This window comes from Scomber scombrus, chromosome 19, assembly GCF_963691925.1.
Source record: "Scomber scombrus chromosome 19, fScoSco1.1, whole genome shotgun sequence".
NCBI classification, from domain to species: domain Eukaryota; kingdom Metazoa; phylum Chordata; class Actinopteri; order Scombriformes; family Scombridae; genus Scomber; species Scomber scombrus.
In genome coordinates this window covers 3,704,459-3,720,671 of record NC_084988.1, presented here as the reverse complement: position 1 = coordinate 3,720,671, position 16,213 = coordinate 3,704,459, and the positions used below count along the sequence as shown (strand labels likewise).

At 42.2% G+C, this 16,213-nt stretch overlaps 1 protein-coding gene across 3 annotated transcripts in view; it reads left to right on the top strand.

Annotated features, from left to right (window-relative positions):
* Nucleotides 1-3,554: 3,554 nt before the first annotated feature.
* fgfr3 (fibroblast growth factor receptor 3) overlaps nt 3,555-16,213 on the top strand; it is a 49,888-nt gene continuing 37,229 nt past the window's right edge. For 2 of the 3 annotated variants that reach the window (XM_062439761.1, XM_062439760.1), the window contains exons 1-2: nt 3,555-3,702; nt 6,914-6,979. In XM_062439761.1, the coding sequence (XP_062295745.1) occupies nt 3,600-3,702; nt 6,914-6,979 (169 nt within the window). In that variant the 5' untranslated portion in view covers nt 3,555-3,599. The remainder of the gene's footprint in view (nt 3,703-6,913; nt 6,980-16,213) is intronic. The other variant, XM_062439759.1, reaches the window with a different exon arrangement.

The following is a 16,213-nucleotide window of genomic DNA, read 5'->3' as shown; positions in this document are numbered from 1 at the left end:
TATTTACGAATCCTAATTAAATAAGCTGTAGTGGCTAATCCATATTTCCCTCCACAGAGGCCACAGTATACTATAAGTGCACATGTAAATATAGAGAATAATAACCTTCATAACCTCCTTATAGTCAAGCTCATACCTTTTTAAAATGCAAAGACGGCAAATAAAGCAATTCACACTTCAATCAACAGTGTAATTACTTATTATTATGCAGTATTCTAGTTAATATTTAAAGGGTAAGTTCACCCAAATTGCAAAAAGAAGAAATAAAACACATGAGAGAGATGATAAAACTTGATCTATCTGCATGGTTAGACACTAATAGAAGTAAGTGAGAGATATGTTTTTGTAATTTGTGTGAACTGACCCTTTAAAGGATGTAATATATACGCTTAATACAAAAGAAATGTTTCCAGTCGAGTCTCGGTGCTGAAGCTCATTCAGCGCTGCCAGGGAAGGCTGTGCTCGAATGCACGGCGTCCATGAAGCTGAAGTGAGCTACGAGTCTCTGGAGATTATTATATCTACCCTATAAAGCCAAATTCTCCATGTTTAAGACCTGAAGATATTCTAAGCCCTATTTTCTCATTTTCTTTCACAGAGGTCACAAGTAATACATGAAAGTACTCAGCCATTCATGCTGGGTTTGAATTTATGCTCTCTGCGCCGTCGCCTCTGTGTTTTTCTTCTACTGAATGGGTCTTTTTGTTAAAAAAAAAGAAGAAAAAAAAGTGTTGTAAATATTCTTGTCAAAGCCAGAGGCCACGTTAGAGAGCTGCACGGCCGCGTTAAGCACTTTATTGACTTAACATCTCCACCTATTTTTAATGAGTACAATAAGACAGAGAAAACAGTTCACAACTCATCCATTCAGCTCACTTCAGACCTTCAGCACGTACTGAAGAAGAACATCTTTGAGCATTGCTAAAGTATTCGGGGCTGAGATGAAACAAGCAGAGCAACGTGTCATTTTGAATGGGATGCTCTTGCATACTTGCATGTTTTTCACGGCGTACATGTAGCATCCTGCCCCCATTTACTCAAGTACTGTACTTGAGTATGTATTTGAGTCACTGGTGGAGACATTTCTGTGTAGAATATTGGATGCTACATAGCTGGGAAGGTGATCAGTGTCCCACAGACCCCTCTGATGTCTGTCTTTCACCAGCAGGTCCTCTGCAAGGCCAGGTCTATATTACAGTGCACAAACCTCCCCACCCCTTCACTTTGAGTTCAAAACTCTTCCCTCCAGCCATAGATTTAGAGCATTCTGGTTCAAGTGCAATAGGAGCAACTTTGCAGCAACTCTGCACATGAAGTTTAGCATTTTTTGTGTTCTGTATGTTTTGTATGTATGGGAAAGATGTTTGTTCTTTTTTGATTTTATCTTGTGCCCCTCACTGCAAGTCAAGTTTCCCATCTGGATCTTGATTTTGAGGTCTAAAAGAAATCTTGATGAAAATTAGGTAAAAATCAGGTACAAAATGTACCGTTTTTAGACATATAAGTTACATTTAACAAATGTTTCTGCACATATTAAAATACTATATAGTCATATGTGCACTAGATGTCTAAAAAACTTAAATTTAGATTTTGGAGTACAAAATTCTGATAAGTCTCCAAAGTATCAGCAACAGGACTCTCTTTCAGCTTAGTGTGACTTTTTGCCAATGTCCACATCAAAGAATCAAATAATTTTATTTATAATAACATTATAATAGTGATACTGTACTTGTAGAAGTGCTACAGCTGTGCTAAGAGCAGAAACATCTCCATGGATGGATGGATTAATGGATGGGTTTATTAATTGGGTCATTAATCACAAGGAGTACTTTTTCAAGTGTGGAGTAGTGAAGCGTGAAGAGTATTTTTCCTATGTGATTTTACTACTTTCACTTTATGATAGTTTGGTTTTAGATGATTGATGCTGAGACGACGTGCAGACAAATTTCTGAGAGATTCTGGCAGCGTTACCTGTGGACTCTCCCACACAAACACTAACTCTGTCTGTCTGTGAGGGTGTGTTCGCCTGCCTCGCGCTGAAAAGAAGCCATCTATAATTCACAGCACCTATTATGTATTCCCCGTGAAGATTGTCTCGTCTGGGCCACTCCTGATTTCAACCTTGCCTCTCGACTCCAATTTCCTAATCTCAGTTTGAGGCAGTCTGTGCCAATCTGCCAGAGAGCGGGGCCGACTTCACGTTGGCTTGTCAGCGAGCCTCTACAACGCCGCTGCCCTTTCGGCGGGTCAACAGTGGGTGTGTTTGCCATCATAAATCACGCTCTAAACGCACCTCATTCACTCTTTCCCATGGGTGGGTGAGTGTGCATTTGTGTGTGCAAACAAGTATGTGTTGTTACTCTGTTGCCGAAGCAGCTCATTTGAAACACAGCAGGTGTTTGTGCTGCGCTCTTGTAGATGTGAAAGTATGCATGCGCACACATGCTCGTGTGCTTATGAGCATCCCTGTGTGTGTGTGTGTGTGTACATCCCGTTGAATGGTTACCAGAGCAACCATGAGTTTGCATGAGTTTCTCTCTGCTGTCTCTCCCTGACAACCATGATGTGTAATTGAGGTCTAGATGTGAGAAGACACCTTTGATTTAAGGCGGACAGGAGACTCAAGGGGATCCACTGTTTATTTATTCAGACGTGTCCCTCCATCCCTCCATCATTCCTCTGTCCTCTGCGGAGGTCGGCATCCTTAGCGAGGCTAGTAAACATGTTGATTTTTCCCTGGGTTGAACCGAGCTGGAACACGGAGCTCCCGGAGTAAATGAGCTGGTATTTGACAGTGAAGTTTTTGAGTGGAGGTGGTTAGGGTTGATTTCCACACAGCCCAGACCTTTCTTTTTCTTCATGCTGGAATAAAACGTTATACTTTTCTAACTCCTATAGAAGCAGATTAGCTGATAGCTCGCTAGCGGGTCGGCAGTTGACTCTGCATCACTGTGTCTTTGTTTCTAAAGGAGGAGGGGTCTTCTCTTGCACTGAGAAAACTCTATGTCTAATTTTTGCCTCCTAATTACAGGAAGAGGGTGTTTATGCAAAGTCTTATTAGGATAATACAACATAGACTTGTGTGGAGAAAGCTGCTTCTGATTTTACAAGCAGCAAACAGACAGGAATCACCTGTCCTGCCATGATTTCCCTCAATGTTGCTCAAATTTTACGTTAAAGTTAGAGCTGCTTTTAATATTTAATTTCAATAAGTATGTTGCTTATTTATGTTTCATCTTGATGTTGTCAGATTTCTTGTTTTCTAAACTGCGGAAATATTAAATTTACAATGATATAAAACAGAAAAAAGAAGCAAATCCTCACATTTAGGAAGGTAGAGAGGCATCATACTAGTTAAAGTGTAAAGTTGGACATGTCTTTAAAACCAAACACCTTTCTCATCATCTGCCGTGTCTCTTTCTCTCTTTGTGCGTGCAGACTCTGTGTCCAGCGAGACAGCCTTCTTGGAGGACTATGTTCTGGGCATGGGGGACACCCTGGAAATGTCATGTGACCTGGAAGACGGCTCTCAGCCCATCGCCTGGTTCAAAGACGGTGCCGGACTGGTGCCGAACAACCGGACGCGGCTGGGTCAGAGGATGTTGCGCATCATCAACGTGTCGTACGAGGACTCGGGCGTCTACTCGTGTCGGCTCGCTCACAGCAACACACTTCTCAGCAACTACACCATCCGGGTGACAGGTGAGAGAGCCCAGAAATTACATTTTGCAGAGCTTAAGTTAAATTACAGGTTTACATAACTTCTTAAAGCTTCATGAGATAACTTGACATAATAGTAAAACCCTGTACAGGAGGTCAGAATGTGCAAATGACCACTTTTACTGATATTAGTCCAATGGTTTCTATCAAGAGAGATTTTTTTAAGGAAAATGAGTTCCAACAAAAACAGACACCTAAGCTGAACCCTACAGTACTCTCTGAAAAACCCATCTGACAACTGAGAAACAGTGTATTTCCTATCAATATACATTGCCACGGTTTGTAAAAAGACGGTGAAAACTGTGCTGTGGAGGAAAAAATCTTATTATGTTCTCCTCCTCCTGCTCAGTTTCAAGTCTCAGCCAGCTCCCTGCAAAGCTGCACACACACACACACACACACACACACACATTTATATATGTATGTATACACCATCACACCAGTATAGATTTTCACCGGCTTCACAACATGCAGCCAGGTTTCTCACACATTCCCCCTCCTGATACACAAAGGTGAAATTCATTATCATATGAGGGGATGAGCAATGTCTTAAACGAGTGTGTGATGCAAACAGAGCATTAATAGGAATGTGGGGGAGGAGGAGGTGGGTGCTGGGGGGTCGTGGATGTGTGTGAGTGTGTAGGGGGGGGGGGGGGGGGGGTTCAGCAGTAGCTCAAAGTCGGGCAGCTTTTTGCCGTAAAAGCTCATGGACACCAGCTGAGCCTGTTATTGACAACTAATTAGAAAGCAATTAGCTTGAAACATTTCATCATTGAAAACAGATGGGGTGGCAAGAAATGAGAGAGTTCACTCACTCTCAGCTCACCCCCTCCATCTCCTTTCACACACACACCCACACACACACACAGATGCATGTGTTTGGCTGCAAACCGGCAAGAAAATGGGCCTGATCAGAGGTGGACAGCTTCTCCTCCTGGACCCACATATCAGCTCCAGACTGCAGGAGGACGCATGCAAACACAATCCCTACAAAACTCCATGCTTCCAATTCATGTTCAGCCATCATTTTTGATTTTTTTTTTTTACCCCCCTTTTAAACAAGTACAAAAAACACATTCCCCCACTGAGGTGAGATGACTGACTTTGCTTCCAGCTCAGCTCAGCATGTTTCAAGAGTTAAACCACACAGGAAGCTAATTCATCGCAGCCCATTGTCAGACATTTCATATCACTGTAACACTCACTACATGTTTAAATATAGACTTTTTAACAGTATGTGGCGACAATATGCTGTTCTACCCGTGCACCGCCCGTTCTCCTCCCTCTACTCTAAACACAGAGCCTCAGCTCCATCTAAAACACACATGGACTATTGTGTTTTTCCTCAAATATTTGAGTAAGGTGTCAGATATTTAGGAGTGGTATCAGATTTAGCACCTGGACGGCGTCCAGACGGCAGAAAGCAGCCAGCTCATATTGTACACACACACACACACACACACACACACACACGATACACATGCTGAATACTGAAAAAGAAAGTGTAATGTGAAGAGGTGAAAGCAGTTATCTGCAAGCTGAGCTGTATGAACGTTTGCAGCGTTTATGTGTAGAGGCTTTGCAGATACAACATTCATTACTGGAGGTTTATCACAGAATTAGCTGTAGACAAACAGAATAGTGAAATATACCGTATATACCCAGGATAAGCAACGGCTAATGGTGTGAAAAGGTAAACGTTAACAAATTTACTGGGACGCATTGAGATTAGTCTCTTCTCTTATCTTATCATATGTTTCAGCTTTCCACCTTGTTTCATGTCAGTTATGATGTTATATAAGTTAACTTGCTGAGTGATCAGGGTGAGAAACCCTGTAAAGGAGTTCCAGAGCAGCACTGTATTATCTAAAACAAAGATAAAAAATAAGATGTATTGAGCTGTCACTGACCTAAGAGCAAGGCATCCACATTTCAACCACCTGTTATCATGTGATGAAAACAACCCACACTCTCTATTGCCAACTATTACATAAAATTCCCAGATTAAGTTTACTCTTTCAGTTCTTTAACTTTGTGCTCTTGTAGTTTTTAGTGTAGTTAATGGGTGTATTTGAGGATTTGAGTGCAGTTTTAATCCAAAATATCTCAACAGTAGTTTGAATTATAACCAAATACCTGCAAAACTAATAATATTCCCATCAGCCTCAACTAGTTAGTGTTAAGTGCTAATTAGCAAATGTTAGCATGCACGCTAAACAAAGATGCTAAACATGTTAAACATATGCATAGTAGCATTTATGTCAACACTGTCATTTGCTAACGGAGATACCTTAAAATATTGGCTCCATTGTTAATGTTATTAGTCACACCTGTTCCTTTAAATGTGAAAAAGGCCTATCATGAGTATGTTAGCCTAACAAAGCTGCTAACTGCTTATCTCTAATTTCACTATTTCAATAATTACTCAGCCTAATTATCCTATTGTCACATTCATCATGACAACCACAACAGTTGGTTTCATGTTTACAACGATGTAATATGAGACAAACTCCACAATAGAAGAAAGAAGAAATGTCCATTGAGGTGTCAGATGATAGAAATAAAAACCTGCTAGTCAGGAGTTTGGGGAGCCGAGGTAACATCTGGCTCTCGTTAACCAAACCTGTGGAGCTGAACCAGAAAACCTCAAGGTTAGATAGAAAATAATTATTATGCCACAATGAGAATGTGTGATACAGCAAACCTAAACACTTATAATTGTAAAGTTAGTATCAGCGTGTGTTGCAAATATAGCTGAATAGAGCTGTTTTTGTCTGTTTGTATCCGCACACGTCTACACACACACACACACACACACATTCACACAAGCAGCAGCAGCGGCAGCAGTGCTAATGACCCCTCGTTTGTAACGTCTGTGAAAATGTTTGGGTTGTAATATCTGAAAGAGCCGCCACGCTACAGAGAACTGTAGACTCATTCATGAGTTTGTCAGACAAAATTCCTGCTTTTATTTTTACTCGTGTTTTTTCTTGTTAGAAACTCGCCAGATGTGTTTTTTTTCTCCTCCTTGTTATCTGATGGATATCATGGTTCAAGAAGTCCAGAGAATAAAGACTTCTTATTAGAATGAAAAGGTTTCTTAGATGAATGACTAAAGCTACAGATCCAACATAATGTCCTCCCTTTGATTCATATAAATAGTAACTCTGCTCTGTTTTCCTTTTCTTTTAAGACTCTCTGTCATCTGGTGATGATGAAGATTATGATGAAGATCCAGAAGATGCAGGTAATGGAAATGGTGAATCCTTAATTACTTTTTTTTCAGTTTTTCCAATAACTTTGTCTTTTTCTTAGTTAAACGGCTTCATTTGGTTATAGCGATGCAACATTTCAGAGGCTTTTCTTCCTTTGAGAAATAGCTTAAAATCAAAGGTTCAAGAAGTGGTCAGACCGAGGGATTTAAAATAAATCAGAGCTGAATATTATGAGCTCACAATAAAAAAGTCTGGTTTGAAATTTTGGGAAATGAACAGGGTGTTTTTGCAATGACAATAATAATTTCCCTTTTTAAACATGAGCTACAACATGGCACCAAAGCTCCTTAATGGCAGCACTAATTGACCATCCCTAACTTGGAACTGCCTTAAAACTGGGATATGACTTCATGAATCTTTTAATATCGTAGTCCATCAATCATGATCCTTTATATCCTTTAGTCTCGGGGCTTTGTTGACCTTTTCAAACAATCATTACCCGTTTCTGCAAAGAGAACAAAGCAACGTCCAGCTGTTTTGTCACCTAGCAACAATATTCTTTATAACTTAAACACCAACGCATGTGTAATGTGTTGTTAACTTCCCGTGTCAGAAATGTAGCCCGACTTCCATCTGAAGGCAGCATGAGCGACGTCGTTAAGCTTAACGAACAGCACCTGCCACACAGACTGCTGAAAGAGGAACGCTGTAACTGTTAACTGCTGTTAATGGGTTAGGGTTAAAAAGCTACAGCTTTGCTTTAAATTTAAAATCACCGCTCACCTTATCATTAATACACTTTTTTTGACAAATTTTCATTATTTGGACATAATGTTGTTGGTCAGGATATATTTATTTCATCTCTAAGCTGGTTTAGTAGTAGTTTCATTTAAATAAGGCTTCAGATTCAGATTTTTTATTGACTCAAGAGGAAGACATTGATTACGTGGTATGCAGTAAAAACAATGTTTTAGTGACAAATCAATGCAGGAATGAGGTGCAACAAAAAAAATTGGGTCAAAGGTCATATATTTTTCAAGTAGGACTTTTGTCTTGTGCCACTATAGTAACAAAATGACTAAAAGTATTAATAGTACTTTGATGGGAACTTTCTTTTTCCCCTTATTCACTAAGCTTACATTCAAAATGTATGCTTCCAGACTGTCATTATAAATTATAGTGATTATTTTATTTATGTTCCAGTTGCTTTGGTGATTCTGCTGTTACACAGTCCTCTTGTTTAGCGTGTGTGTGCATCCTCAACAATTAATCTGCGTTTTCAGAGTTAGAATTTATTTCACTTGTCATTGTGATAAACACGAACATCCGCAGAGCAACCAGAATTCCTCGTAAAGGTGCTCTAATGGGGCAGTTATGTGACTTTTATTTGATTTGTGCCCCTGATTAGATTTATATGACTGCAATCTGAGTTTTATATCTGTAATTGGAATTATATGACTCTCATAACATCTCACTGTCTTCCTGCGCATACATTAAAGCTTCTCCCAAGAGCGCTAAACTAAACGCCTCTAACGCACAGATCAAAAGCCGGCGGCTCTCTCCACGGCGGGTAACACCCCTCTCAGGGCGCCGTTGTGATGTGAGCTGTTTTGGCACTCTTGGAGACGTTCGGAGTTCAGGTGCAGGTGAACAAAGAAAACGATGAGGGATGGCTTCTGCTTTGCCGCGCGCTCTTTACACGCTCTGTTCTGTCAGCTAGTGTGACTCCGTAGAGACAGAAAGCATCTCCGCCCCTCAGCGGGCTCTCGACCAGCCAGACGCCACACTGTGCAGCCTTTGTTGTGCCGTGCAGAGGGAGACAGCGGAAGGTGAGACGCAGACAGTCAGAAACAGATGAAAAACAAAATAAGAGAGAAATGAAATGGTGGAAATACAGTGAGAGAAGAAGACACGACGAGATAGAAGTGAAGCGAGGCAGACAATAGGAAGTCTAACGGAGTTACTGAGATACCTACAAGGAGAAAGAGAGGATTTAAGTTAGCATTGCAAAAGACTGAACTCCCTACTGGATTTTATACATTGTAGTAGTAGTTTTAAGTTTCACAATAGTTATAAGACGAAGGATCAGATCAGACAAGTATACATCTTGACAGTGAACTGAGAAACAGCCAAAAACATGCCAAGAGCGTCAAACGGCCCATCATGTCTTGAACCGAGTCCCAGTTCACCTTAACTGCACAACAAAATTGGTGCCAGAAGCGAAATGTGGAACTGTCTTGGTGACGGAGAGACAGTCGGACGCCTAACAGAAATCAAAGCGCCCCCTTTGTAAATGTCATTACAAAGCTCCGACCAAATCAAAAGGTGTCAGACTCGACTGTGAAAAAAATAGTGAGACAGTGACAGTGTGGCTGATGCTGATGCTGCTGCTGCTGCTGAAACAACCCGAATGCCCCGTGGCCGTCATGGTAGTAATTTGGCTTTATATTGTTGAGGTTTCAATGGATATTTAAAATGTTGAAGGTTTTTCACAGTAGCTGCTTTTTTGTTTCTCCGAGATTCCCTTATGTTAAAGGTTTCATACCATAAGAAATCTGTATTTTAATGAGGCAATTGTGGCCGATGGCAGCATGCAAAGTGAGCTTTGAGAGAGGCAGACAGTCAAAAACTGAAAAATAAGAGTGAAGTTACAGTTGCAAGTAAAGAAATCAACTCTGAAATGTAACTTATCATAGCACTCAAGCATCATTTGCAGCTTTAATGAACCCGAGAATATCTGTTGAATATCACTTTCAACATTTAATCCCATCATCCCGCTCACCTCGGATGCCGGAGAATTAAAATCATTGCTTCCTATACGTGTTTGCCTTTTTTTTCCTTTAAGGCATTCAGCTGATGCTCTTATCCTGAGAGATTACAGAGCAGCAATAGAAGGGAAAAAAGAGGCAGAACACCGCAGAAAGCTTCCTGTTGCTGCCTTTGTACTGTAAGTCACTCTGGATAAGCTGCAATGTAAAACCTGAATGTGTTTGAATGTGCAGCTTCACTTCATGGTGAAAGCCTGGAGTGTTTTCTAAACAGGCCGAGGTGGAGGCAGCAGCAGCAGCAGATTACTGCAGACATCCTGAATGCCAGTAAATAGCCTCAGACTGCCGGACTTAATCTTTGGATGTAAGTCTACCTCATGACATACGAGGCTCCGATTTCCTGGCCAAAAGGAGAGGGATTAGCCCAGAAACGTTAAACCCCTATCGGTGCTTAATGTCCGTTAAGCCACCGCTAATTAGCCGGCTGTAGCAGGAAGGAGCCATGTGACGAGCCACACAGCCAGACGGAGAGTCCCTGTCGCTGAGCGGAAGAACATCCGCATCCACATGCAGAGAGGACGATAATAGAGACGTGGGGATGGTGAAAGAGTCATGCTATTAATGAGGGAGTGGGAACAGAAAACATTTGCTGATTGACAGCGAGACAGAGAGAATTTGCAGAGGGAGGCAAGAGAAAAGAGGAGAAGAAGATGAGAAATGGGAGATTTGAGGAGTTGAGTCACTCCGAGCTGTCGCTGGAGCTGCCAGTTGAAATGATGCTGCTGGCCCAGAGTTCTCAGAGGAGAGACAAACAGACGGACAGAAAGACAGACATGCTGCTGCAGTCATGAGCTCATTCTCCGTCAACCTCCAGAGCTCGCTCAGCTGTCTCCCACGGCCTTCTGGGAAAAGAGAGGAGAAGCCCAGCAGCCACAGCCATTCCTGCGGACATGGCGCTGTGTTGCACAAATGATATTATCGACCAATTCTTGAGACTGACACCAGATTTGAGTCACCATGCACAATTACCAACAGACTATAAATGTCTCGACTAGTTATTTATTGTCATATAATCATATTAAGGGATGTAATATAAACCTTGTTTCCAATGCAAATGAACTGTTAAACTGGATTATTGAATGAATGAATGTTCGGCTACATCATCATCTTCAAATTTTTGGAAACTGCAGTGGGAAAAAAATAAACGGTGTCCCTATGTGGACAGATATTTCTCATTCAGAAACATTTTTAAGATATAAAGACTAAATAAAGTAACAGGCAGCAGAAAACATGTCATCCCATCTGAGTGATGCATGTATCAGTAGAACATATTTCACCCTTTTTGACCTGCATTTGACTGATTTATCTCTCAGAATTTATTGGAAAATGGCAAAACTCAGTAATGAGATGCAACAGTTCCCAAAGTCTCAAAACCAAATCCAGCTGTAATGGCCAAATTAGAGAGCGCAAACCCTCATCCGCCCTCACACGATGAAATTGAGTTATTAAAATTAGCATTTTTTGCAGCGTGGAGAGCAGTGTACACACTCGAAGCCTGTGTAAAGTAAAAGCAGTGTGTGTGTGTGTGTGTGTGTGTGTGTGTGTGTGTGTGTGTGTGTGTGTGTGTGTGTGTGTGTGTGTGTGTGTGTGTGTGTGTGTGTGTGTGTGTGTGTGTGTGTGTGTGTGTGTGTGTGTGTGTGTGTGTGTGTGTCAGGGGGGAGGAATGTTAACAGAGCCTAATCTGTGCTGTGCTCCTGAACTATGCAGCCTCCTTGTTTACCCTGGCAGGAGAGCAGAGAGCCGGACGCCGGGCCACGCTACGCTGCTCCGCGGCCGCCATTTCTCCGACTCTGTTTGCCTTGAGTCCCTGCAGGCCCTCCGGGGCAGCGTGCCTTCAAAGAGTCCCAGTGTAATCTGTAATGAAATCTGTCTGTGTGCTCGCAGGCGTCAGTGAGGGCAAATTATACAATTACACAATTAGAACCCCCCTCCTTCTTTTCCCCAGATCGGTGTCTGTGCGCTGAAGGACCTTGTGCCGTGGCGATCGGCACCGCAGCGTGTCCTGCTCCAGCTAATTGCTGTTGCAGTGGAGTCGGGCTGATAGAGAGCCACAGTCACGCTCCTCCGATCCGCAACACAGAGCCAGGAGTTAGAGCAAAAGTGAACAGGGCTTTAGGGGCTGCGTGTGGGTGTGTTTTCCATGTGTGTGGAACACTTGTAACGGCAATGCTCGGTCCAAATACAAAGAAAATGTAATCACGCTCTGTTATGCGACCAAAAAAAGCACTCAGACGATGCATGCCCCTGCCAAGGCTGTACAACCCTCTAAACTTGTTATTTCAATAATAGAAAGTATTTAGAACATTTTGAATCTGGCTCTGGATCTGCATCAAAATACACACACACAGTGACCGACAATCATGGGATATATGTGCCAGATTTTCCTTCATTTGAGTAAGTGCAGGAGTTCGTGAGAAAATATTAGAAATCTTCAAAAGAAAATGCCCGATGTTGCAAAGAAAAGAAAGCATTAAACAAATTCCTGGATCCTTACCAAAAGCTAATCGTTGTTTTTTTGGCCCGTGGCCTAACTTTCCACCAAATATCAACGATATCTGTTCCGGTTTTGGAGATATCCTGCTAACTAACTGGCACACAAGCAAAAGAGATTAAAAGCATCGCCACCTTGGGAGGCTGTGGTCGGCCATTAATTGTCGGGTTGGTGGTTTGATCGGCAAATCTCTCGGCAGGATACTGAACCCTAAATTGCTCCCAGTGTGTGCATGTGGGGAACAGAACTGACGCTACTGTGGATAAAAGCAATTTAGTGTTCAATCAAAAACACAGATACAAAGATGGTTCTCTCTGTGAGTTTCTTCTTCTATGTTTTGATTAGTTAACTGGTGGCTGTAAGGGGATATTTTCCCCCAGTAAACACATCCAGTCAATGTGTAGATTTGAGTGTACGTGCTTGGAGGTGTGAGAGTTTCCGTGCGTGTGAATGAGACATATCTCCTCCTCGCTGACTGACCTCTCCCTGTCGGTGTTCAGTGATAACCGCAGCCGCTCCGGAGTCTGTTATCGAACGTAAACCAAACAAACAGCACAACAGGAATATAGTCGTGTATTTTTAGACTCCCTTGGAGATTCGCTCCTCGGTTAACTCCTGCAGCTGACAGGTGGACATGACACCGTAGAAGATGTTATGGTGAACCAGTTTTCCACTACGGCGACTGTATGTCCACGCAAGGCCAGGGTTATCAGCAGACCCCGTCCCTGTGGGGGTTGTGGGGTATCTGCCATGTTCACCCCCCCTCCTCTCAGAAAATCCCACTCCCCTCTGCTGAGGAAATACCATCCGGCCAATTAGGCATGGGATGGGATTCCTGTGTGTTGCTCAGCATACAGAGGAGTACATTGAAAACTAAAATCAAAATATTGACTGCTGTTTTAAAACTCTTTCAAGCTTTTTGATATAAGCTCCTTTGAGACTCTGAATCATATTGTCACTCTTGGCTGTCCTTATAGTGAGTAAATAACTTCACCTTTTAGGGCTCTTTTAGCCCCAAAGTGTATCATTTATTTAGGATTTCTATATATGCTTCAAATCATAATTTTACAAATCAATAATCCAAAAAAAACATCATGAGTTTTAACTTTTATTCTAGTTTTTATCTTTTGCGTTTTTGTCCTATTTTTCTCTCCAGTATCAGTTAAGTGAAGCATTTTCTGAGCTTTGATTTCCAAAAGAAACCCTTATTTACTCTCAACTACACAAAGAAATGATGATGAAAAAAGATGCCTTGGGACCCAAAAAAAAAAAAAAGCAAAAAACAAAACCTGGTGAAAATCAATTCACACTGATGTGCTGCTTTTAAAATTGAGGTTTTTCTTTTGCTGAAAAGAGATAAAATCCTGAATAAAAAGCTTTAGCTATATTCCATCACAAAATGATGAAGGCTTTTCCTTGAAAAATAAAGTCTTCTGCCACACAGGAAGTGATGCGTTGACAATCTGGTGTGATACAAGTAGAAGAAGAAGACGGTATTAACCACCACCCACTGAAACAGAAATAAAACACCTATAGAAACATAATGGCTTGAAGAGCTTTTAAGGAAGAAGACGTCAGAGCGCTGCCCGCTTTGATTGGCAGCTCATCTCGTGCAGAAACGCAGCAGCGAGCAGCTAAAGGTCAGCAAATAAACCAGAGTAGAGAAAACCGTGGAGATGTAAGAGAGAAGAGCGCAGCCAGATTGTGCTGAATCCACACAGGCGTCTATTTTGGGTCATAAACGTCATCGTGGCCGGTGGATCAGCAGCAGCAAGAAGACGTTTTCAGGTCCAGATGAGTTCAGAAGCAGCAGCAGCAGCAGGAGCAGGAGGAGGAGGAGGAGGGAGGAGGAGGAGGAGGAGGAGGAGGAGGAGGAGGAGGAGGAGGAGGAGGACCACACATCAGGACAGAGACTGTTTAAAAACTGTGTGTGTGTGTTTCTGTTTGACCGAGTGTGTGTGTGTGTGTGTGTCTGTGTGGCTGATTACCATGCCAAGAAAACAATGTGTTCAGACTCCTCGAAGGGTTGTCCCACGCTGCGTGGTGTGTCGCTCCAAATACGCAGAGACAGAGGGAGAGAAGTAATGAAATCTAACAGATATTTCCCTTTTAAGGTGGAAGCAGTTTGTGTGTGGTTGCACGTGGAGAGTGTTTGTCTTAGCGAGCTGGGGAGTCTCTAACTCAAGCAGGGAGCAGTGCTCAGCTGCTCCATTAGAGTTTAACACACACACACACACACACACACACACGCACAGTTTATAGTCAGTTCAATAGAGTGGAGTAACATTCCTTTTGTTTGCTCTCTAAGAAGACTCGACTGTGTCTTTCATCACTGAATCTCTCTCGGTCTGGTTGTAATTACTCTGTGAAGCTAAAGCCAAAGTTTGATGGCAGGAGCCAAAGAAATGTGTGTCAGAAATATATCAGAACGCCGCTGGTATTATGATAAACAGACACACACACAGACGCAGGCGGTAGATCAGAGACGCTCGCAGACAGGTATCATATTATAAAGGATAAGGCGGAGCAATTTTATACGTGTTTCTAGCTGTCAACAAATCCCATGTGCACAGCCGAACCAACTATGAATCCACCATACTTTGGAGTATTTCGTGCGTATCCAAAGTCTGATATTTCTTTTTTCCTCTGTGCCGTAGACTTCCGTTGTTCCACCAATGAACCACACCGTTGCACCTGGTGACATTTTCCTTAACAGCAAAAGCAGTGCCTAGCATAGTTTTCTTAGAAATAGCTCCAAAGAATAATAATACAAGCTATGTGATTGTCTCTGTCAGGAAAGAGGTTCCTTCAGTAGCTGTTGCCTTCGGGGGAAGATGTTACCCAGTGTGGCGGTGTGACTCATGCTTTTTTAATAGTTTTTGGACAATAACAGAGGTCTACGCAGACGAATAAGATGTATCAGGCTTTGGATACACACATAATACTTGCGAGGAGGATGAGTTCATTGTTGGTTTGGCTCCAAACATGAGATTTGTTGACAATAAGAAAAATAGAGAGAATTGCCAGGCTTATCCTTTTAACCTGTCTATGATCGACATCTCACCTGTGTTGTGCTGGTGGTGAGATGCAAACCTGCCAGTTTGATGCTCGAGGGAGAGGATTACTCCTCAACTGTTGTTTTGAACCAAGTCTGATAGCGCTTACACACACACACACACACACACACACACACACACACACACACACACACAAACTCAGACATTGAGATGGTAATTAGCTCCTCTCTCCTCTCTCTCTCTTTCTCTCTCTCTCGATCTGCATTTAGAAAGTAAAAGAGACATCTGATGACCGGTCAGCCACCTCCCCAGCTTTTGTCCTGAGAAACACACACAGACAGACACACACACACACACACACACACACACACACACACACATACCTATAAAGAGAGTGAGTGAGCCATGCATCAGTGCTCCGGCCCTCCACACCCACACAGCAGGAACAATAGGCTTGTCTGACTCGCTATACTCCCTTTTGTCCGTCGTCTTCTCAATACAACTCAATAAATCGCTCTGACGGGTTTCTAAACTCTCAGGATCGCTCGATTCAAATGAACTCTCGCATTGTTATCCAGAGGAAGAAGATAATAAGCATTATTTTTTTGGTCCTCGCGACGCTTCACGCACCGGTTTTGCATTCTTTCAACATCCGTCAAACTGTGTTTTACACTGTTGGGACATCTTGAACTTAACTCTTATCTCTCGGAGCTGCAGGGTGGGCTTGACATTGGAGAGACAGGTTCATAACCGAAATGTAAAAGGTTTGATTCCCACTGTAGCCCAGTAAACATCCACCAGAAGCTTCTGTCTGTTTCTGAATCCCTCAAAACTCATCTTTTATTAAAATCTCTCTTTTTTAAACTTGTTATGTGCAGTAGCTCACCACCATGCTGATGTCATAATGGTGAACGTTTTAAATGTTAGTGTAATTTCTTAGGT